The sequence below is a fragment of the Centruroides sculpturatus genome, unplaced genomic scaffold (genome assembly GCF_000671375.1).
Source record: "Centruroides sculpturatus isolate CEXI.00-Female unplaced genomic scaffold, Cexi_2.0 scaffold490, whole genome shotgun sequence".
Lineage (NCBI taxonomy): Eukaryota > Metazoa > Arthropoda > Arachnida > Scorpiones > Buthidae > Centruroides > Centruroides sculpturatus.
The window spans coordinates 315,280-339,392 of NW_019384667.1; the positions used below are offsets into that span (position 1 = coordinate 315,280).

General features: G+C 31.2%; 1 protein-coding gene across 1 annotated transcript in view; it reads right to left on the minus strand.

The window, feature by feature from the left end:
* LOC111626670 (PEST proteolytic signal-containing nuclear protein-like) overlaps window positions 1–24,113 on the minus strand; it is a 48,969-nt gene that overhangs the window by 12,936 nt on the left and 11,920 nt on the right. The window contains exons 2-3 of the mRNA XM_023370135.1: window positions 17,873–17,946; window positions 11,051–11,301 (exon numbers count right to left, since the gene is read on the minus strand). Coding sequence (XP_023225903.1) covers window positions 11,051–11,301; window positions 17,873–17,921 — 300 coding nt within the window. The 5' untranslated portion in view covers window positions 17,922–17,946. The remainder of the gene's footprint in view (window positions 1–11,050; window positions 11,302–17,872; window positions 17,947–24,113) is intronic.

Genomic DNA, 24,113 nt, shown 5'->3' on the forward strand with positions numbered 1-24,113 from the left:
ATGGTTAAAAAAGTTTGGCGACCCCTGTTGTAGGTTCATGTCTTGCCAACAAGCTGACCATGTGGAGTTTTTCAGGTTTTTTCTCCATGTTTGTAATGCCAAAGAGGAGCCAGTTTTCCATAAAATTCCTCCGAGAGGCATTCCTCCTTAGCAGATTGACCACGTGTCTAATTGCCGTAACCAAATAAACTAAACAGAATAAAAAGTACAGTACATAAATCCATAAAAACAATTGTTTGCTTCTTATTTCCTAAACTTTTTATTGAGAATATTTTGAAATAACAAAACAGTATAAAAAAAATTATTAACAATAATTTAAAAACAGTACATATTTAGGCTTCAAACTATTAATTCTGAACTTATAATATGATTTTTGATATTATTATAGATTTTTTTGTAAGTAGAAAATGAATTTGATGAAGTAAAAAATTAATTAAGCATAAATGCCAGATGAATTTAAAAATCATTAATATGTAAATGTACATATCTGATGAGGCAGCTAAGTCAACATTCTAGAAGCCCACGAAGGCCGAAAGAGGTTTGCGTCAAGTTTGAATTATGCAACTCTACTTACTCAGTTTGTTACCTTTTACAAAATTTAATTTTTGAATTTGCGGCCAATGACTTTCCAAGCATTTTGTAAATATTTAAGATTTAACATATGCTTTATGTGGTAATCAGAATATAGAGAGAAAAAGTAACATGAAAGTAAAATAAAATTGCATATTTTTACATTTCTGTATAAGTAAATCTGTTAAAATCAATTAATAATATTTTTAAAATGGTACTTAATAATAANGTTGAATAAAAACACAGTTTATAGTTTCGAAACCATTTATATTATATAATTACGTTACTAATTAAGACAATAGAAAGAATTAAAAATTAGATAAACAAAAATACTAAATTCCAGCAATAAAACATTTTATGACTAGCATTTTGACCATAGTGTAATGATACTTTTCTTAATGGCTTTAATTTTTGAATTTTATATACTACATTCCTGACATGTTAACGTTTAATCAGTTTATAATGAAAACGGAGATGTAAAATTAGTGAAACAGGAATCAAATTTTATTTACAACCGTTTCTAATTAATAAAATTTTAATTTAAAAAAAAATTACATACGTCACTGTCTTGTCTGAAAGCTTCAGCAACTGAGGCACTTGTTTCTTTTAGTGCTGGTGTCGAGTCCTTCGATTTCTGCAATAATTAAAAAGTCAAATTAGAATGACATTTCGCTTAAGTAAAGAAAGAAATCAGAATTTAATAAAAACAATTTTATTATTAAATCATCTTATTTAATTTATCTGTCAATTAACTCCTACAGGAAATGCATTGTAACGTATATAAACAGACAAAAAAGTTGTGCAAAATTGCCATTTTGTTCAATTTTATGGTCATCTATTTCTGTAAATTAATATTTTTTTAATAAGATAAAATCACTTCATTATATAAATTATAAAAAAAAAAAAAAAAAAAAGCATCTATTATTCTAAAAATCTAATTACAATTGACTATTAGAAGCAATCAATTGTGAAATGCTATGAAAGAAAGTAAATATTGACAATAGAGAAAAATGAAAGGACTCTCGAAGAATAGAAGAATTAATAACGGTAAATAATGTTAATTGGAAAATAATTAGAAAGCAGAAAGACATTTGGACATCAGATATTTTAATCAAATATTATGAATAGAGGTAAAAGGACGAAAACAAAAAATATTCCGAGCGTTCATCGCAAGTTTAATTCGATTAAAAATAACAAAAAAGTCTGACGTTACATTAAAAAAAAAAATAGAATTAAAAGTTCTGTTTGCTCTTCAAAGATTTTTATTAAACTATTTTTTTACATTTTATGCTTTTTTTAAAGATGTTTACTGAGATAAGCTATTAAATTGAAATATTTTTCAATTACGTACCTCGAAGCCTGTTACTGGCGTGCAATTAACCTCAAAAAATGAAAAATTAAAATTTCATAAACGTTTTCAAACCTTCAATGGTTCTTCTTCAGGCAGCGATAAATTTCCATTAGAATGCCATTAAATACGAATATTATTCGAATACGTGTTAGCCGATGAATTTTTACCAGGCATGCGCACTACATAGGTAGCAAATGACAAGAATTTATAGCACTTTGTTCACTAGTTAATTGCACACCTGTAACAGGCTTCGAGGTATGTAATTGATTATATTCCGGTGTTGGCTAAGGTGAAGTTATGAAATATTTTTCGAAACTGCACATGTTATTTGTGAAAATGATTATTCAGATATATTGGAAGTATATTATAACAAGATATTTTGATGTGGAGTTAATTGTGTTCCTCTAATCTTCTTTTAAACATAGTATAAATTAAGAAGGCAATTATTATTCTATTAAAAACTTTCTTAACAAATCACTCATACTTTCCGAATTTTTAAATTAAGAGATTTCGCCTTATCTGAATTAAAATCATTCAAAGATTACTTTTAAACATTAAAATTTAACTATGAGAACAGTAAATACTATAACATTATTATCAAAAATTACATACTGGTAACAAAATCACTTAACATATGAATGTGCTCCAGAAGAGTCTTAAGCTTAAATTCTGCTTATGGCGGATGTCATTTTATATCTTTCGATCCAGATTAAGGAAAATTTTTGTCAATTTAAAGCTTCTGAAGATGAAGAATTCAAATAATTAGCCAAAAGCTTCATTGGTGCCATGGAAGACGGTCAGATTTATACTTAGAAGTCATTATTCATTCACTCTTCAGATAAAATTTAGTTTATTTTTTCAATGTGATGAGAAAATCTCAAATATTAATCTCTCTCTATAGAATAAATTCTGGTCAAATTGTGGTTTTAATGTATTATAATGAATCAAGACACATTCTTATTCTAAAACCGCACGTGAAAGGTCTCCACTTGAATGATATAAATCATATGAATGTATAATAAACAGTTTATTTATACAGGGTCACCCCTTTCATTCTAAAAGTACTGAAAAAATATATTAATTTGGTTAACATAGTCACTTAGTAAGTCAAGTATAGAGAATTGGATGGAATTTTTGACATTTTCAAGGTCACTTAAAATAAAATCACTTTTACTCCTTGTCAATTTAAAGTCCATTTTTAAAAGGAACATCTGTTTTCTAAATTATTAATCAGCATTGTGTAAACAGTTTAAAATAATTAAATGGTATTGTATAACTTTATCATCAGAACTTCTACATTACTTCTGTTTGTTAAAGTTACTACACAAATGACCTCGAAAATGATTTTCAAGGTCAACAAAAAGGTTCCATACAATTCTCCGTACATGTATGATTTCCCACATAAACGTTAAAATTTATATATATTCAGTAATTTTTAAATGAAAATGGAGTAAGGACTTTTGACTCCTGTATGTAACTATTGTAAAATTTATATCAGTCTAGTTCAATCCATGTATAACTTGATAAGTAACATCTAATTTTAAAGGTAATCTGTGCCCAAAATATTTTCCACAAACATACTACAGGCGAAATAACCTTATACTTCTCAAGAATTATTTTGTATTCTACATTTTTCTCTTCACTCATTTTCATGTAACAAACTAAGCTATCCTCAAATATCCTGCCGACCAACTAAAACGAGATGATCGCCAATCCAGTTTTGTGATTAATCAGTAACATCTTATCCTGATTGATTCCTGTTACGTTTGCTGATATTGATGTCTTGCACAAATGGCAAAACTCCATCAATCCTGTCTTTAAATAATTAAATCAAATTCTTTCTTTAATAATTATGAGAAATAAAATAGATTTTATTATTTTTTCGTTGTTAGAATATGTTATCATCATCAAACAACAATCGGCTGGATTATCTACTGGGATATATTATGGGTAAAATAGCCTGATATATAGCTCAATAAATAATCCAGAAGATCATTTGGTAATAATAGTGCATTGGGTTGGCAAATATGTTAGAATACGGTTTCCAAATATTTATTTTTAATTCACACTTCAAATTTAAATTGTAATTTAGTAAAACTTTCAAAGTGTAAATACTGTTCATAAAAATAAATTTTTAAACTACTTTTATAGAATTGCTTGATAAAGATTGCTCTCCTACTTCAATATCCTATGAAGTATACATCTAGAAACATGTGGCCATCACTATTCAGTAGTTACGAGTCAAGACTGTATGCAAAACATTTCAGTTCACTGCACCTCAGTGCACTTTTTCCTCACCAAAGCATGTTCTGGAGAACGCCCTGAATTCACCAACTATCGTAAGTGATCTCTTGCCATATAGGGATTTTCAATTCTTCCAATGTTTGAGAATAGACTTTCTCATTTATCAAGTCTCAGAGGAAAAAAAGTTACACAGTGATAAGTTGAGAATATAGGCAGCCATTTTTCCTTATTGTTCCTTCCAGAATAAAATCACTGTGGAGTTGAGCAAGTGAAAAAATAAGTTTAGCAAGTCATTCCGTCTTAGTAGATCACAGTGTCTAGTGCAGAAATACAAAATATAACTTTAAAACTGTATTTTGTATGCAGATGGTTTTGTGTGAGCCAACCTGTATATATAACAGATATCACTTTTACACAATCAAAATACCAAAACATCCAGCGACATTTATTGAAGAAAACTAACGTTTTCAACTACTTTTAGTAGTCATCATCAGATTAGAATAAAAGAACAGGAATTTGAGCATAAATTTCAAATGTATTGAACATGCATTTAGTTGAATGAAGTAATTTTCATTAATGCTGTTTACAAATGAAATTCTTGTATTAATTGACATTAAAAAAAATGACCTCCATGCTTGTAATAAGACATCATAATCTTTATAGTTTATGGCCAGGTTCCATCTGTTGGCTCTATATATCCCAAGTTTCTCTAATCCCCTAAGATGAGCCTTGTCACTAGTGTGATGTATCAGATGTGCTTCATTGAAAGAAACTTGGACTTTAGTTATCAGTTGCAAAGGCTGCTAGAGCCACGGAGACGAGACCCTTTTTGATTAAACTCTTGTGCTCTTTTAGTTGAAGATACAGTGAATGAGAGGTAGGCCCTATGTATTGAAGTTTGTAACAAATTATTTTGTTTAATCATCAACTAGCTGTATCATAGCCTGAATATGGTCTGGCAATGGTTATTTGTTTAATTGTAATTTGATTAGTCACAATTTAAAATGCAAGTTTCTCTTTGAATCTTTTACCATGTAGAATACAAACGAATCCAAACAGATATAAAATAAATTCAAGAATACTCACTCTTCTTAACAAGATTTCATATAGACTAGTGGCTAGATTGCATCACCAGAAAAGAAAGGAAAACCAGAAAGGACGAACAAAGAAGAAAGTTGGTGTGGCCCAACCCAACCTCTAGACTTCTCCAAAAGGATAAGAGAATTCCTATCATTAAATAGAATTCTGCGGAGTGGATGGTAAGTGTTCATTTAAATGGTTTAATAACTTTCTAGTTGTGACAGAAGTTACTAGAAAGTTATTAAACCGTTTAAATGAACACTTACCATCCACTTCACAGAATTCTATTTAATGATAGGGATTCTCTTACCCATTTAGAGAAGTCTTGAGTTTATAACCCAACCTCTCTGAAACCACATGAACTGACGATGGATAAGGAATCAACGAAAATGAAACCATCAATGGAGAAAGCTACAGTCAAAAACTTAATTTAATTTGCATCAATATATCCTCGTACGCTAATTTAATAATCATTGGTTACACTTTTTTAACTGCTTAATTCCACTTCCAACTTTTAATACATTTATTTCATTCTTTTTTTTTTTTTTAAAACTACCATTTTAAAATTCTTTGATAAGATTCTAATACTTGCAACTGAACAATAATACAAATTTTAAAATTTAAATTAATTGCTAGATGATTATTTTTTTATTTAATTTCATTAATGTGGCAACATTAATTGATGTTTATTTAAATTATTTAATTCAAACAAGTTCTACAGATTCCATATTCTCAAATCGTTTGATTTCATTATAATGCCAATTATAAATTTTATAAGCTAAAAATGAACAAAATGAGATCAAAAATGCTATTTTAAAATAATAATAATCTCCTGGCTACTTAAATTGAGTTGTGTATTCATTGAAATGACGATTAAAAACACAAGCAATATCACTGAATTTTGACCAGGCTCTCGGAATTAAAACCCAGTTTGCTTATCAACATATCAGGCTTGACTTACATGTAATTGTAATAACCTATAAAGGCATTAAAATTAAAATTCAAAGAAACTACAAGCCTGTTTAATCATCAAGAATGATGTGGATCTAATTTTTTCAGTCTTGTAGACCATAAACAATAAAATTCACACTTTTCTCACAACTTCCAGTTTAAGAATTTAATAAGTTTATAGACCATAGTTGGAATTCTTTACTGATAAATTCAAATAACTATTCTAACTAGAATATATATATTCAAGATGATCAAATAAAGCAAAAAAAAATTTAATATGTAATTACAATAAACTAAACTAAATATTAAGATATTAAATAGAATAAGAGCATATGCATATTGTTAATCAAGAAATACTTCCAAGAGCGGTGGCAAATGTAGCTGCGTTTTAGCATTCAGACATTCACTGGAAGCTTTCTACTTGAATATTTCCATTACAGAAGGGATGGAAATATTTTTGTGCGCAAACCTGTATATTCAATGATTAAGCAGTTTTCTTTCCTAAGAACTTTGTTAGAAAACATTCCTAGAAAACAAAACAAAGCTGCACAATCATTCAAAATGTTTTACAATTTCTTATAACAGTCTTAATTACTTTGTTTTGTACTGTTCCATTTTAAGTTGTTTTGTTTATTAATATTTTTGAATGATTTTTAACTTGATAATTTGTTTGTTCTATTTGTATTCTGTACTCTAAATGATTTATTACAAATAAAAAAATTCACCCAGTGGCTGAATGGATAAAACCACCAAACACTGGTAATTGTTGTAGGTCAGGGGTCGCCAAAGTGGTCAATGCAACATCATTGGGGGGGTTGATGCGGCTAAGGGGTCACAACCTTTTTCTTTTTTTTTTGCTTATACAGAGACCACAACGTTTTTTTCTGCTCATACACATACACTTGTAATAAAACTTTACGGTGGGGGTCAATGTAAGGCTTTGGAAAGTGGTTGGGGGTCGATGGTTAAAAAAGTTTGGCGACCCCTGTTGTAGGTTCATGTCTTGCCAACAAGCTGACCATGTGGAGTTTTTCAGGTTTTTTCTCCATGTTTGTAATGCCAAAGAGGAGCCAGTTTTCCATAAAATTCCTCCGAGAGGCATTCCTCCTTAGCAGATTGACCACGTGTCTAATTGCCGTAACCAAATAAACTAAACAGAATAAAAAGTACAGTACATAAATCCATAAAAACAATTGTTTGCTTCTTATTTCCTAAACTTTTTATTGAGAATATTTTGAAATAACAAAACAGTATAAAAAAAATTATTAACAATAATTTAAAAACAGTACATATTTAGGCTTCAAACTATTAATTCTGAACTTATAATATGATTTTTGATATTATTATAGATTTTTTTGTAAGTAGAAAATGAATTTGATGAAGTAAAAAATTAATTAAGCATAAATGCCAGATGAATTTAAAAATCATTAATATGTAAATGTACATATCTGATGAGGCAGCTAAGTCAACATTCTAGAAGCCCACGAAGGCCGAAAGAGGTTTGCGTCAAGTTTGAATTATGCAACTCTACTTACTCAGTTTGTTACCTTTTACAAAATTTAATTTTTGAATTTGCGGCCAATGACTTTCCAAGCATTTTGTAAATATTTAAGATTTAACATATGCTTTATGTGGTAATCAGAATATAGAGAGAAAAAGTAACATGAAAGTAAAATAAAATTGCATATTTTTACATTTCTGTATAAGTAAATCTGTTAAAATCAATTAATAATATTTTTAAAATGGTACTTAATAATAAAACTGATTTTTTATCACCACCATCTGTCATTACAGTAGAACCTCCATTATCCGGACCTCCATTATCCGGATTTTCGATTATCCGGATTGTCCAAAATAAACAAAAATTTTACGAATTTGCTGATTTGCACTTGGCGAATTACGACACTGTTTATGTACAGTACATGATGGAATGCATAACTTTTTTTGTTTCAACAACGTCTCACCCAGCACAGTGGTCGTAAACTCTTAAATATATTTTACGTCGTAATAAAAATATAACTTGACAAACGTATTTATAAATAATTTATATTCAAATTAAATCATTTCTATGACCAAGGGCGGCGTAAGGCATGGACGACGTGGGCCACCGCCTATGCCTCGCGGTCCGAAGGGCCTCGCGTTTCGAAGGTTTATGCATTACTTAAAAGCCGCGAACGCGACGAAAATATTTTACTCGTCATAAAATGATAGTTTGTCAAATTTTTATTCATAAAAATGCAGTTTCAACTGCTTTTTATTTTATAAAATCCTTATTCTTGAGCCGCCAGAGGGCCTTTTAAACAATAGGTAGTCTGTTAGCGTTGGTCAGTAGTAGTACAAATTCAATACGAACGTTTGTTTCTTGAAAATCTGATCACGATTTAAATACAGTATTTACTTTTAATATTACCGATATGTCATCGAAAAGAAAACGTATTGTATTATCATTAAAAGACAAATTAAAGTATTTTTTCGATTATCCGGATTTTTCCTTATCCGGACTACCTTCATCCCCAATTAGTCCGGATAATAGAGGTTCTACTGTACTTTCTATATTTGTAAAGCAATTTTTGTTTTAATTAAACTGCTTTCAGGTCCAATTAATTATTTTTTTTTAATTCTATTATTCATTCAAAATAATGTTTAAATTGAATTTTAGATGCAATTTAGTGCTGTTTTAATATGCTGGGTCTTCCAAAATGAATGCTACCATTTTAAACTACTGTAATTATACTAATTATTATCTGAGAAGCTGTACACCAATCAATAGAGTAACCGTCAGAGTTTCATCTCCCATCCGCATCCAAACATCATCTTGTCTGCAACTTCTAGGAAGTTCCGTAAATGAAAATGGCAAATTCGCAATGGAGAAGGCATTTTGCATTCTGCAGTTTGCAAAGTTGGAATTGCTCATCATTGTGCAACATGATAATCTGCGGAAGACATAGAATTTTGGCTGCTGTGGGAGGAATAATGATGGACGTGTTGTAGCAAGCATAGGAAGAATTAGAGTATCGGTAAAATGTGTGCCGTGTGACATGAAGTGCACATGTTGAGAAATTGTAACAGGCAAACACGAAACTTGGATGGTTTTCCAATGTTTTAGTGTACATTACAACATTCTTGGATAATAATTAATATAATTACAATAATTTAAAATGGTAGCATTCTTTCTGGAAGACCCTGTATTTTAATAAAATAAAAAAAACAAAAAACATGCATTATCAATAAATATTTCTGTACTTCATCAACATCTATTAAAGTATTTTCTGCATATATTACAATTTAAAGTACACGTTATATTATTCTAATATGAAAATTTTTGAATTGAAATGATTTTAAAGATAGCAATAATTACTAATTGCAAAATATATTGAATTTGAATAACATCACATTACTATAGGGTTTATGCAAGCAATTTACATTAAAATAAACTTGATGGCAATCAAAATATTTATTAAGAAAAACAGTACAATGCTAAATTAATGAAAAGAGTCCGATATTTATTTGAGATTAAACACTTTTTGGAACCAAACGTCCCATTGTCATATCATTGTATTATTCTCCTTGCTTCCTATGGTATCATGCAATCTGCTTAAATATTTATTAATCTTTACATTAGAAAGCTTTTATATTAATCTAACAATCCTAATGTCTACCATACCACTAAGTGTGGATTAATACTCATCACTGTAGTGAATACTTTATGTGTATCTTTCAATTCAATTTTTTTAATCAAAAATTTTGATCTATAATTTAATAGACGTAGGCTAAAGAAGTATTAGAAATTAGTTGTTAGAGTTTAAGACAGAGAAAAATTAGATAATAATAATAATAATAATAATAATATAGAATGGAAAGCTAAAACATCAAAATCTATCCTTTATAAAGGAGAAAAGAATGAGGATGATGTAATATAAATTTGTATAACTTAAGTTCTTTGATTTTATATTTAAAGAGAACAACAACAATCTGATCATTTTTTTATTTTATTATTTATGCCTATTTTCTAATCATAAAAAAAAGTAGTTGTAATTGAAAATTAAATTCTTAAATAACAAAACACGCATACATGAGTGTTGTGTGAAAGCAACCATGCTACGTTTTCTTGCATAATTTCAAATTTATGAAAGTTTTTATAAAGATTTTTATTACAATTTCTAATTATTAAAATAATTGAACTGATTTTTTTTAAAATCTAATTCACAATTTATTTCATTATTTATTTAATTAAAACAGGTTTTGTTGTTAAGATCTTTATAACAGAGGCTAAAAATACACTGTTTGGTAATTACTATGCATGCTGTGGAGTGTCAGTTTAGAAAGTTACTCCATAGAATAATAATCACTTTCATTTTCCGGTTGGTCAATACTTATTTTCGCATCTTCCTAAAATGCTTATCAAAACCATAAATTATATGCCACAGTACATTACTATATAGTACATTAGCATTGCCGAGACGAGAAAAATGCAATTAAATATATCAGAATAAAAATGTTTATCATCCTATGGTGCAACTCCTTGGCACTGAATTGTATCAGACAGAATATTTAAACAGCAATAATTTAAAACGTGCATATAACATATAGAAATATTGCTCTTTTCAAGGGAAATTTATATGTTAATTCAAGTTTCTAAAGTTTAAAAAATTATAACTTGATTAAAAGTAAAATTCACATTACTTTATACTGATTTAAAGATGCTAAAATCTTAATTTAAAGCAATGAATTTATATATTGAATAATCAGAAATCTATTACATTTAAAGATAAAAAATAGCATCATTAAATAGAGTCGTCTTTCAATATTTACCTAAATCATTAACTTTTAAAGAATAAAATTATTATATCGTACTTGATTTCCAAGTTTAATTGTTATCGGCGAAGGATTTTTCTTCTCTTGGTGAGTTGTGACCGAACCGAATGTCCTGGAGAAGCCCATAGAGATTTTGTGCTTTTTAATCCCTGCTCCATTACTGCCGCCCCCTCCGGAATCTTCGTCCTTGTCTAATTTTCTCTTCTCTGTGTCGGATGTCGAAGTCACGGATCCGATTTTCACCTCATCTTCGGAAGTCTTCTGTAGGATCTCTTTGTTATTTTCTAAGCCTAGGTCAAGGTTAAACACACTGGCAAGTTTGAAATATACTGTAATTAATTTCATTTCCAAAATGTATATGCTAATTAACTTAAATTTTATCAAGTGACAATTTCCATGTTCTATATGTACATCTCACTGGACTAATTTAGAATCCTGAAAAGCTTTGTTGTTACTTTAAAATAATGGTAAGTCTGAATTAGTAGATTATTTGAATTAAAAAAATATTTTATTTTAACTTCATAATACAGGGTGTCTGAAAAGTTACTATTCAGTGAAAAGGTCTAAGTTAAGTTTTAATAAAAGTGACGTTTTACATATGAGATTACAGTTTCTCCTACAGCAAATACCGAAAAGTCCCCCAGAAACCCCAAAATCTGGGAGGAATGAGGTCTAGAAACCTTGTGGGCCAGATACTGTAGCAAATTATGCAATCAGAAAGAAGTCTTCCAAGAAACTGTAGTCCAAAAACCAGAATTTCTGTGCAGCCTACCTCAACGTGGAACATAAAACTTACATGTCTCATAAAACATTATATGTATAACTTTAATGTCATTTCAAATTTCTCACTGCACAGTCACTTTTCAGACACCCCATATATTAACTTATGAGAGACCAAATTCAACAACTAACATACTTTATAAAATCATTCAATCATATTGGAAACCTGTTCAGGATCTACGAGCCACCATAATTACTCAACTGAATTAATCGATGTATCTTTAACAGTGAGCAAATTTTAAAGAATGGCAATGTTTTTGGCCCTGTTAATGGATCATCTTCAGGGCTTTAACCAGGTCTTTAAGCATCACCCACTGTTAAAGGTGTATTGATTAATTCATTTTATTCTAACCAAATTTCTGAAAGCTCCCTTATTATTTATCAATAAGTCATTAATTGCTTTTAAAACATTTTGAAATGGAAAAGAAGTTACATAATACTATCCTAAAATCAAAATTAAACATAGATACCAACAGGTTGCCGAATTGGTTCCGACATTCAAAAACTTTATATTAAGCTGAAATAATACAACCAAATCTATACTGATTAATGATAAAAAATATTAACTTAGCAAGAGGTTAAAGATTCTTTGGATACATGACAAAAGGTAGAGAATAATTCAAGTTTATAGTAATGACAGGAGACAAGACAAATTACCACTTTTCCTACGAGTTTATTGTTATATTTTTAAATGACGACTCTTCTTAAACAATTAGCAAGATTTACTTTAAACACAAACACTTAATAGACAACTATATAACAGAAATAACAGCTAAAAATGTTATCAGATATACAACTAAACCTCAAATCAAAGGTCTTCTCCAAATTGAATATCCTCTTTTCAAATGTAATGATTCAAATCTAAAACAAGAAAACTGTATACTCTTTACAACAATACAGATCTATCATTCAATGGCCAGATGAACGAGATAATTAATTTAAAACATTAGTCTACTACTCTGGGGATCTGGTATAAAATCTGGGTGAGCAATTCCCCAGGAATTTCTCACAGATATGTCAGGTTGCCTCATTGTTGAACTTAACCAAGCCCATAATTGGTAAGATAAAAGATCCTCTTAGTCCTTTTCAATGTAAATGCCTTGATGCAAAAATATCTTTGGATAACATTGATAATCTGAACAGAAGGAACGACTGTTTTAGAAAAGTATGACAAAATATGTCAATACAAGTTCTCCACTGATTTATTAAAAAACCTGAATATAGAAATAGTGTAGATCAGACCTAGGCAACATGTTGCTTCCGGGGTGCAAGTGACTCTCTGTGGCTTTTTCTATGGCCCACAAAATCCTTAAACATATTTACATCATAAGTAATTAAGAAGAGTTTAGTGTGTCAAGTAAAAACTAGTAAGACTGTAAGTGATAAATTTGAAGATCAGTTATCCTTACTATTTATGTATCCTTTACAAATGTAGAATTTCCTTAATCTGAATTACATAATATACTATTTGGCTAGATTGCACATTAAAACAGCACTGTATGGCCCTTTACTATAGAAAGGTTGCCCACACCTGATGTAAACGACTGTCACAAACAAAATTTCAGAATTATCAACAGAAAGCACAGTTATTAAGCTTCAAGAGAGGGTGAACAAAATCATGCCCCCCCACACAAACATCCATACATACAGAAAAATCCCTAGAATTTTTTTGCATTTCTCAATGTTTCAATGCGTCCTGAGTCCAAAAATGTAAAAATCTTGGTGGATCATTTTTTAACTGATTGCAATACTTCCCTTTCATTATATATAACAGCCAGGAAAGTAAAAACACTAAATTTGTATGTACAATAGTAAAAAAGAGTTGTATTAAATAAACTTTTGATTAAAAAATGTATCCCAAAATCTTTATTAACGGAGTTTTATCTTCTCTAAAATAGTTATAATTCCAGTCAACTCATCGTTATTCATTATATAAGAATTAAAAGTTGCCGGTTAGAAAAATTTACTTCCGACTTTATATTAGCAATAGAAATCTACTGAAAAAAACTAAAGGTAGAAGCTGCCAAAATTTTTTTGTTCCTAAGGTGAATGGCATTTTATATTTGAAAAAACTTCAATTTTGTCTACATAAAAGATTATTTTTCTATAAAATTCTATTTTATAGCTGAATTACAATTCATAAAAATTGAAAGTCAAAATGCTTTATTAAAAAAAAATTTCAATAATACACTATAGTTTTGTAAAGTTTCATCGTATTCTTCTAATTAGCAGAGTTTTTAACTTTTTAAATTTAACCTGTACATCAATAGTTTGTAAAAGATTTTCATTTAGAACACGGATACATTGAGAAGTACGTTGTTAAACAAACATCATAACGTATATGTAAACAAGCATAGCATAATCAACTCATAGTATAGCATAATCAACTCATGTATAGCATAATCAACTCATGTAGGCTGTATGTAACACAATGATAAATATTTTTGTAACTAAACATAGGTACAGTCAGCTAGAAATTTTTTGCTCTATATTATCTTAACATTTCCATTTTCTATGCAGTCAGTTGTTAAACAGTGCATACATCTATAACACAACTCCTAAATGATTTAAATTCATGTTACCTAATTTGCACGTTAAACCATCACAATTTAAAGATTGCCCACTGTATTTTCATCATCTATATATATAACTGAGACGAGTTAATAATAATAATAATAATAATCAGCACAGAGCCCAAATGATTAGGAGTTGAAAGTTGAAATTTGGTACACAGTTAGGGTATGTCACAAGAACGCACACTAAGAAGGGATTTCTCAAAATTCCCCTCCAGGGGGAGAGGGACTGGATTAAGGCTTAACACTTCCATCGACAATGGAAATGTTAAGTAACAATAGAAGCATCAACAATTGAAGTGTTAAGAATGGAAGTGTCAACAATGGAAGTTTTAACAATGGAAATGTTAAGAGAAAGTGACGTGCAAGATTTACAGACGCAGATGCGGTTTTTTGCGTTTTAATAGGGTATGTCACGAGAATATACACTAAGAAGGGATTTTTTGAAATTCCACCAGTTGTTGTGAGGTTATTAACACTCCCCCCTGTGGGGAAGTGTCAACAATGGAAGTGTTAAAAGAAAACAACGGACAAGATTTACAAACGCAGATGCAGTTTTTTCATTTTTGCAGGAAATCAAACATTTTTTAACCCATTTAAAAATTCTCTAATTAGTCTGGAAACAGGGGGACATAATTCTTGCATTCTTTGAGAACGGTAAGATTGACTATAACGTAATAATCTTAATCTTCGCTATCGTTACTTTTTGCCCGAGCAACGCAGGGCCTATCTGCTAGTTTTTTAACAAAATAAATAATAGATTCTGCCTCAATAATAAAAAAAATTAATGTATAGGTTTAACATAAACTGAATTTATTCATGAAGTTATTTTTACACAAAAGTCAACAAATGTATTATACTTTTGTTTCATAATAATGTTATGTTATGATGATATAGTCTGTCACTATTATATTTTTCTTTCAAAAATTATATTTATGATTTCATAATACTTTTCATATATTTCTACCGCTATCATCATATAATATAAGCTGAGTATATTTCTACCATGTTTATAAAACAAAATATATGGACATAATGAAAAAACCAATTAGAAAATGAGAATTTGTATGCTAAATAACTAGACTGGTGGTTTCCAAGTGTTCCAAAACACAGGTAATCCACAAAAAGTTTTTATTGCAAATTTATTCCAATGTACAACAACGAATTACCTTATTCATAGACAATTCCATATTTCTATTTTATTCAAGGCAATCAAGTTTATTACTTTATTGCTTCGTTGTTTCACGAGAATAGCAAACACGGAACTGCTTATCAACTTTCGAATATTTTGATGCTAACATTCATGTAATAAAAAGTATATTAAAGCCTCAGAAAGGTTGAGAACCACTGAACTAGACAAATTTTTAAGTCAAATGCAAGATAAAATCTTCAGAAAGACTATAAATGTTTAATAAAATTAAGATGAAACATCATTATTTAATTAAATTTTGATCACTTTCAAAATAGTACCAAAGAAATTAAATATAAGCTCCCATAATTGATTAAAATCAATATGCGATTCCTTTGTACGGAAATGTGAATAAGGATATAACAAAATAAAGTTTATTCGATGATAATCTCCAATAAAACTTCTATGAATTTACTTTATTGAATAAAACTTCTATGAATTTACTTTATTGATGCCACAACATTCATAACAGCTTCCCAAGTAGTTTAAGACAAGGTCCATCTTCAGAAGAACATGTCAAAAACAAATTTCTTAAACTATGAATTCAAAGCTTTTGAATAGCATTTGAAAGTTTTGAAATAAATTTTTGGTAATACATTCCTGAATATAAATTTCATCTGTCTGAAAGTATTATGAAAAGTTGTTATGAAAGTTATGAATTTGCAACTTTAATAAAATAGTTTTTTTTTGCAAATATGTAAAAACTTACAATTGCTAAAAATTCGATTTTATCTTTCTGTTTAAACTAGAGTCAATAACACAAAGGACTAAGCTCGTTCAGAATTTGATATGGACGCTGAAGATCAATAAGTAGCACTTAGTCTCTGTTTTTGGTTTGTTATCAAGCATGTTACCTATAAAGCAGCTTTAATACACCTGTATAAGCAAACCAACTGATTCCAGCTTTAACAGAAATATAAATCCGAGCATTCATTAATATAAAACTTAGTTTTGTGAACTTTATTTCATTGATATCAAACTACATTAGAAAACCAATTAGCTCAAACTGTCAAAATACATTTGTAAAGCTACCTTTACTACAAAAATAAGCTGAATTAATGAATGCACCTTTAACAATGGTGAAGTTTAAGTAATGCTAGCATCTTCGACCCAGTTAATGGACATCTTCAGGCAGGACAGTTGAAATTGTAATTTCAACTTCAAATGCTCAAAGACTGTCTGTTAATCGGTAAGATGTGAACTCTGAATAAGGGATTAGCCACACCCAGAATTATAGATCTCTGTGTATGAGCAATAAAGTCAACAAAATCATATCTGTACAGGTGACCCTTTGCAAGATATTTGCCTCCAAAGGTCAGTTTTTACCGTCACCAGTTCTACTGCCTATTCTCCAAACTTTGTGGTCAAGGCTTGCTATTGCTTGCCTCAACAGACACTCTGCATATAGTCGTGCACTTCGGTGCTCACACCTCAGCAGCCGCACGGGGCAAGCCTCCACCTCTTAAAACCATATAATATAAAGTACTCCAAGATCAGTCAAGTGGGCTACTCAAAATCAGCATAGTCGCAAGGCTAAAGAGTCAAATGCATCTCCCAATCGTACGAGACCCGGAAGTAGGATATATCTTGCAAAGTGTCACATGTGGTTCCTTCGAATCTTTTGCTCCAAAGGATACGGCATACAGCTCCAATAAGGTGCCAAATATCTCGCTCGGTGGCATAATTGCACCCATTAATCGAAATCAAAAACGTTAACGTTATTTAAACTTCACCCACCGTTAAAAATGCATCGGTTAATCAACGGCTTATTCGTCCCTACAAAAACAAGCATTAAACCCACTAACAAAATCAAGAAGTGTTGTGTAAAACATTCATTTTGGTACGGTGCCAATGTCAAAGTGTGTAGATAGGCATATCAATTACACACAAGTTTAAGTAGAAAGCTTTGGATAATAAATCTTCCCATGGAAATAAATTTAAAGCACCTTCAATTACATAAGCAATTAGGTAAGTTAATGACAGCATTAAATAAAAAAAAAAAACACTTATTCATATTCAAATAGAGATTATAGCCTTTGAAATCACTTACACAGTAAAATGTATTGACTTTTCGGTAGGTGTTACTTTTAGTCACTTGTTTACATGTTTACATATGTGTCATTTACCTAAAAGTAACTCCTACCTTTCATTACGTCCTTGACAATAAAGGTTTTATTTCATTACTAAAAAATCAACAATTAGTTATAATCAGACGTCCATAATCAACGAAACGGTTAATAAATAACAATATATTACTATAAAACCTTAATTTATATTATAAAATAAGTAATTTTACGTAAAAAAGAGATGATTTTATACCTTCCAATTTATTCCCCTCGACGTCCATTTTTATCTTTTCATCATACATTGACCGAATGGCGATGATTTCCCGACTAAAAATAGCCAAAAAATCGAAATGCGTTTTACCAAACGTGAAATTTTTTTAATTTTAATTTTCGTTAAAATAACAATTATTTAAAATATAAATTATNTAATTCATTTAATAGTTTTCTTGTCACCATTGCCAGCTTTGGTATTATTTTTTGATAATACAAAAATATTATAGTAATTTAATTTATAATTTCTTTTTCTTATATTATAATAGTGTATGTGCAAATAATAATTATGTAATCAAATTTATACTGAAATAAATAAATTAGAAGCGAAAATTTCTTTTAAATATGACTTTCAGAATTCCTCTTTTGATAAATATGCCGTCATGTTTAGTCCTGATTTGCTCTAGTCTAGAAAGCTTGCTGTTTCTAATTAAAAATGTATTTTGTTTTATTGCTTTATTTAATAGTATTAAAAGATGAGTATTTTAATATAAATAAACACAATATATAATTATATAATATTTAGTAAATATAAAAGCAGTTGGACTAAATATGGCCGAATGGCGGTCCAATGGAATGCGGCATTTTGCATGGTTTTCAAATTACTCTCTACTATAACAGATACTAGAAATGTTAAATCTCTAGTTCTAAAATAACACAATTACAATACGCATTTAGTCGTTATATTTGTAATATGAATAACAATAGGCTTTATTAAATAGAATTATTTTCATTTTACGTGTCTATTGTTGTTAACCGCTCGGATATCCGGCCGTTAGTGAATATGGGTTATATTGGCTGTCTTAATTTTGTCCATTATAGAGGCCTAACTCTCAATATAATCAGGCCAGCATAAATGAAAAATGAAGGTTTATGATTGAATTTGAATCATTTATAATAAATCATGAACCCGATTCTTCCAGAGCACTAGGCTGATGCCCTAACCTCATCGGCCATTCGGAAGCCATCGAAAATCATTTATAAAATAAAAGAAGAAAAAGGTTTTAGTTATTATATATTTAATTATTTTGTTGTTTTGAATTTTATAAAACTGTTAGAATGTCACTATTAGTTTTATTTGTTTTATTTTCTTCATGATGTAGTTTCTCACTTGTATTAAACCTTTTAAAATGGCTGCCAAAAACACATACCTTTTATTATATGCCTGCTTTTTGGATATTTGAAATCGGAGAAGTTGACCTAACAATGGAATAAATAATGGCACAAACTTTTTTCTATGAAAATCTGGATTGAATTATTTGATTACGGCAACGCGACGCATGGCAATCTACTGAGGGGGATACCTTACGGGAGGACTTTCCAAGAAAAACTGGCCCGCATTTAGGTATTACAAACATGAATAAACCCGTGAACTCTTCGTAGTCAGACTTAGGCGCGAACCCTCTACTAGTGTTCAATGGTTTTATCCACTCGGCAATTAAAAGAACACGTAACCAGAAGTATAGTCGTACATTAAAAAGTGCCAGGACGTAATCGGCGCCCCGAGTTATAATCTCCACTGAATATGGAGGCTCCACTGTCTATGAAGTTTTGTATGGACAAAGCACAATTTTTTGGTGCAATATTTGCAAAACGGCTTAAATGGATATATATATGAAATATACCTACATTTTCGGAATTAGGGCAAAAAACTGTGCAAGAAGTAATTTTCTCAGGGATTTTTTTTGGCCGAACTAGTCTGACCAACGCAGGAAGGCACTACCCTTAGGTGATGGACTAGTTTATTGACTATTGACAGGGGAAAAAGTGCATCATTTAACTCCTCTACCCCTAAGTTATGTTAACCAGAAGCCAGCTGACTCATGCTACACCTAACCCCTATGTAAAGTAGTCCAACGCCTAAGGGGAGTGCCTTCCTGGGTTGGTTATACTGTAAATAGTCTAAAATTCAACCTAGATGTTCATCAAGTACAGGACATATAGGGCTTGGCCCTAGCATGTCCTGACACCACTACATCACTACACCACATACAACTCGCATGCAGATTATGGCACTCAATTTTGTCCTTCCGAATAAATTTACAGCCGAACTGTTTCGATTAAATGAACTATTACTGGATTAGGAAGAAACTTCCAAAGCTTCCATGCATGCCACGAATAAACAAGAACACAATACAAAGACGAGTAAGCATAAAGACACTCGAATAACACCGTTACGAATGACCAGTTGTTTGCATTCTTTTTACAGATTTGGTTGAATTAATAAATTTTAATAGTTATAAAAGATTATCATAATATTAAAAATATTTTAAATGATATATTAACATGTTTAATGTCATTGCTTCTCGTTTTCATCACATAAACTTAGGCTACTGTATTTATATTTGCATATACTGTAGCATAAAAGCCTAGTGCTAGCTGAAAAAAAAACATCAATCACAATTTTTTTCAGCTTCCTTCCTTTAGCCCTTTCTTTAGCCACAATGATTTATTCCTGGCAGTGGAAATGTAGCAAATTTATACATGTATAATCACCGAATGGATAAATCCCTGAACACAGTTTCGGTTACGTGTCCGGGTTGGCCACGCAATAGATTGACCACGCGGTGTTTTCCAGGTTGTCTTCACCTAAATAAGGACCAATTTCCTATAGATAGTCCTACCGAGAGGACTTTCTTTGGCAGAGGAACCTAAGGCATCAACCTACCGCTTTGGATGACCGGAGATCAAATTCGGGAGAGCAATTCTCCAGGAGTTTTTCATGGTGATCATTCCCGAATATGTTGAACCTCGTCCCAACTGCTCGACCTCTTTAATTGTGGGCCTAGCCAAATCCACAATAAATACTTTTTTTCTTTCCGCCCTGTGAGCACTAAGAGGCCCTCTTTTAACAATTCCACTATGGATTTGGTCAGGCCTACAATGCGGCGGCCGTCTCATCCCCCGAAAAATTTCCGGTGGGTCCTTATTATATATTGAACATTATTACATTACAAACATTATTAAATATAATGAATCCAAATGGATAAACGAAATATAGAAAAACAACACCTTCCAGCCAAACATTAGTTTAACACCAAAGCTCTGTTCTTTTCCTGGAGAAAATGTACGGCAATTTGACGCCATCTTTTCAGAAATGTAAAAACTTTAAAAATTTTTAAACAGATGGCGTCACTAAATGTCGCCGGAAAGGTTAAGCAACTCGTCGCTGGAATTTTTTTTTTTTTTTTTTAGTTTGACAATGTCTCACCCCAGGACTTCAGACGAAATGTACTCTCGTTTATTGTGCTTTTAATGGCACAAGGAAAAAGTTATCCAAGTATAACGTCTCTAATAGAAGTTAGGAAAGTTATACTTGGCTAATTTTTGTACCTTTCTTGTCTGTCTCGTTGGAGATAACAGATTCAGCGGAAGTTGTCATGTATATTCATGACAACTTCCGTTCAATCAGTTATCTCAGAAAATATAAGTGACAATTCTAACAAAGAATAGATGCGAATTGCTTTTGTGTTTATTGAATTTATTATTCATATTTTTGATAATTTTTTTTTAATTTTGCTCAATTAAGGCACTAAAAAGACTTGTTTTTTTACCCATCGCAGGTTCTGCAGGCCCATAATGGCAATCAATCGGTGGTGAGGGACGGGTTCTGACACATTCTGGATGAAAAATTCCTAGAGTTGCTTGCCCGAATTCGATCCCGGATCCCCTCTAGATGTTATTCATATATTCATATTTTTACCTATTTCAACTAAATTGGTTGGTTTGATGGGATGTGGTAACGTAACACGTGAGCGAGCTGCCTGTGTCTCCCGGGAAAACTGGCCCCTATTTAGGTGTTAGACACGTGAAAGTTCCATGTGGCTAGCCTGTTGGAAGGGTGAGAACATGCAACCAATTATCAGAAATCAGTGGCTTTTATCTACCCCTTAATGGTTTTATAATGGTTTTGGTTTTCAGTTAGACGTATACACAATGAAACCCGAGTTCGAATTCGCTCGGGAACTTTCTCATATTTTTATATAGAGGGCTAATTTGGGGTGACATTTAACACTCTAGCCGACCTGAACTGCAGAATTTTTTTTAGAGGGAGTCTAGCAGGGCATTAAACTCTGGAGATTAAACAAAATCCTCTCATATAAAACACATTTTGTAAAAACACATAAAGAGTTATTGTTTCTGTATATAAATTGGCCAACCAATTGCATTTGTCACCCCCTCAGATTAAAAAAAAATACCTAAAAAGATGTAAAAAATTAAGTAACCCTGACCTTTTGACCTTTGACAGAAAGAGGATTTGGTCTGGTTTGATAGGATACGGCAACGCAACACATGGGCGATCTCTCAAGGAGAAATACTCCCTCCCTCAGTAGGCCTCATTATCTGTGAGAAACTGATCCCTATTTAGGTGTTGGACACGTGAAGAAAACCCGGAAAACTCCACGTGCCCGTACTAGTGTTTAATTAAGTGTTATCCACTCGGCCATTGATGCGCCAAAGAGTGGTCATGCATTTTTAATTGGTAAGTGCTTACGAATTACATAATAGAATTCCAATTAACTGTTTTAAAATGGGAATAATTTTAATTTAAAAAATTAATTTCTTGAAAATTTTAAAATTAAAAAAAAAATTAATCGCAATTTAGAAGATGATTTACGAGTTATCATCATCCCATTTTACTATTTTTCCCTCCATTAGTGCGGAAAATGAAAAGAGTATTGTCCTCTCTGCCATCTGTATACGCACTTTTGCTCAAGCTAGACTTTCTGCTTAAGTAAAATACAGTAAAAATTTATTAGTATCGAAGTTAACAATCAATTTACAATAATTAATATATATTGTAACGTAAAAGGTGAATGGTATTTTATATATAAAACATGTTAATACAATTATGATATTAGGACAATAAGCAAAATGAAAGGGACTCGGGCGAATCATAATTATAGATCTACTTTGCGTAATTATGTATAAATCTGGGCCCGAAAGAGTAATGAGGCTCCTATTCTTCTAGTATCATCTTCATTTTGTATTTTTAATATAAAAGATTAAAATTTTGAGGCCTCTTTATGTTCGGGGTATACAGAGTGCCCACCAGTAGCCGATGGATAAAACCATTGAACACAGACAGTTGCGGGTTTGCACCTCACCAATGGGTTGGATACGTGACGCATCTTCTTCATATATCTAACATCTAAATTGGAACCAGTTTTTACCATTAAGTGGGCAATCTGTTAAGGGGAGACTCCTCACTGGAGGAATCTCTCCTTGGCAGATTGTCCAAGTATTGCCTTGCCTAACCCATCAATCAAATCTTTTTTAGGGTCCGATCAAACAGTCCTGCTAGCATCCCCTTCAATTGGGCTGATGGAATTTAGATACTGCATGCTGTGGCGCACTCAGGGACTTAGCCAATAACCCCTAGCATCCCGAAAAGTAAAAGGAAAAGACGTTGAATCATAGAATTGACATTGAAGGTCCTTGCGTAATGTACGATGCCCTTTTTTATAGCTTGTGTAGCCCCTTTTTTCACAGTCTGCGGACGCCGCTGATAATGCAAATGCCCATAGTCTTGGGAAGCATCTTTGCAATATTAATACTGTGTTGCAGAATAAAAGAGCAATGAATGTAAGATGTTCTACAAGATGCACCCATAACCCAAATTGTATATTTAGTAAGCAGTGACATCACGCTGTCCTAAATTCCTCCCTCTCCCTTGTCACAAATTGCCACATTTCTTAAACTCTCTTCCCTCCTTGGGACATGACATCATTTATGGACGATCCCTTTGCCGAATACATGATAAATTGGCTGCTATTTAGATGTTACAAGCGTAAAGAAACCCCGAAAAACTCCACATAAGCCGGGCGCGAATATATAATTTTAATTCTTGCAAATGTAGTTCTTAAATATTATTGTGTGTGGCCTATTAATAATAAGCTACTATAAATTCATACTAACAGCAAGGAGGAAAATTAAATTTTATGGCATCATCGCGTGCAGAGATTTGCATCTGATTTAAATATTGTCACGTAAATACCTAGAAAGTGAGATAACAATAATGATGGGTATTTTCCAGTTAATTGTCTAATTATATTTCTATACAAACATAAATCTGACCGATATTCAGCATAACTTCTAACTGCTTTGACCGAGTGGATAAAACCACTGAATACTACTCGTGGGTTCGCGCATCACCAAAGGGCTGGCCACGTGGAGTTTTCTTCACGTTAATAACACCTAAATAGAGGCTTCGCCCATGAATC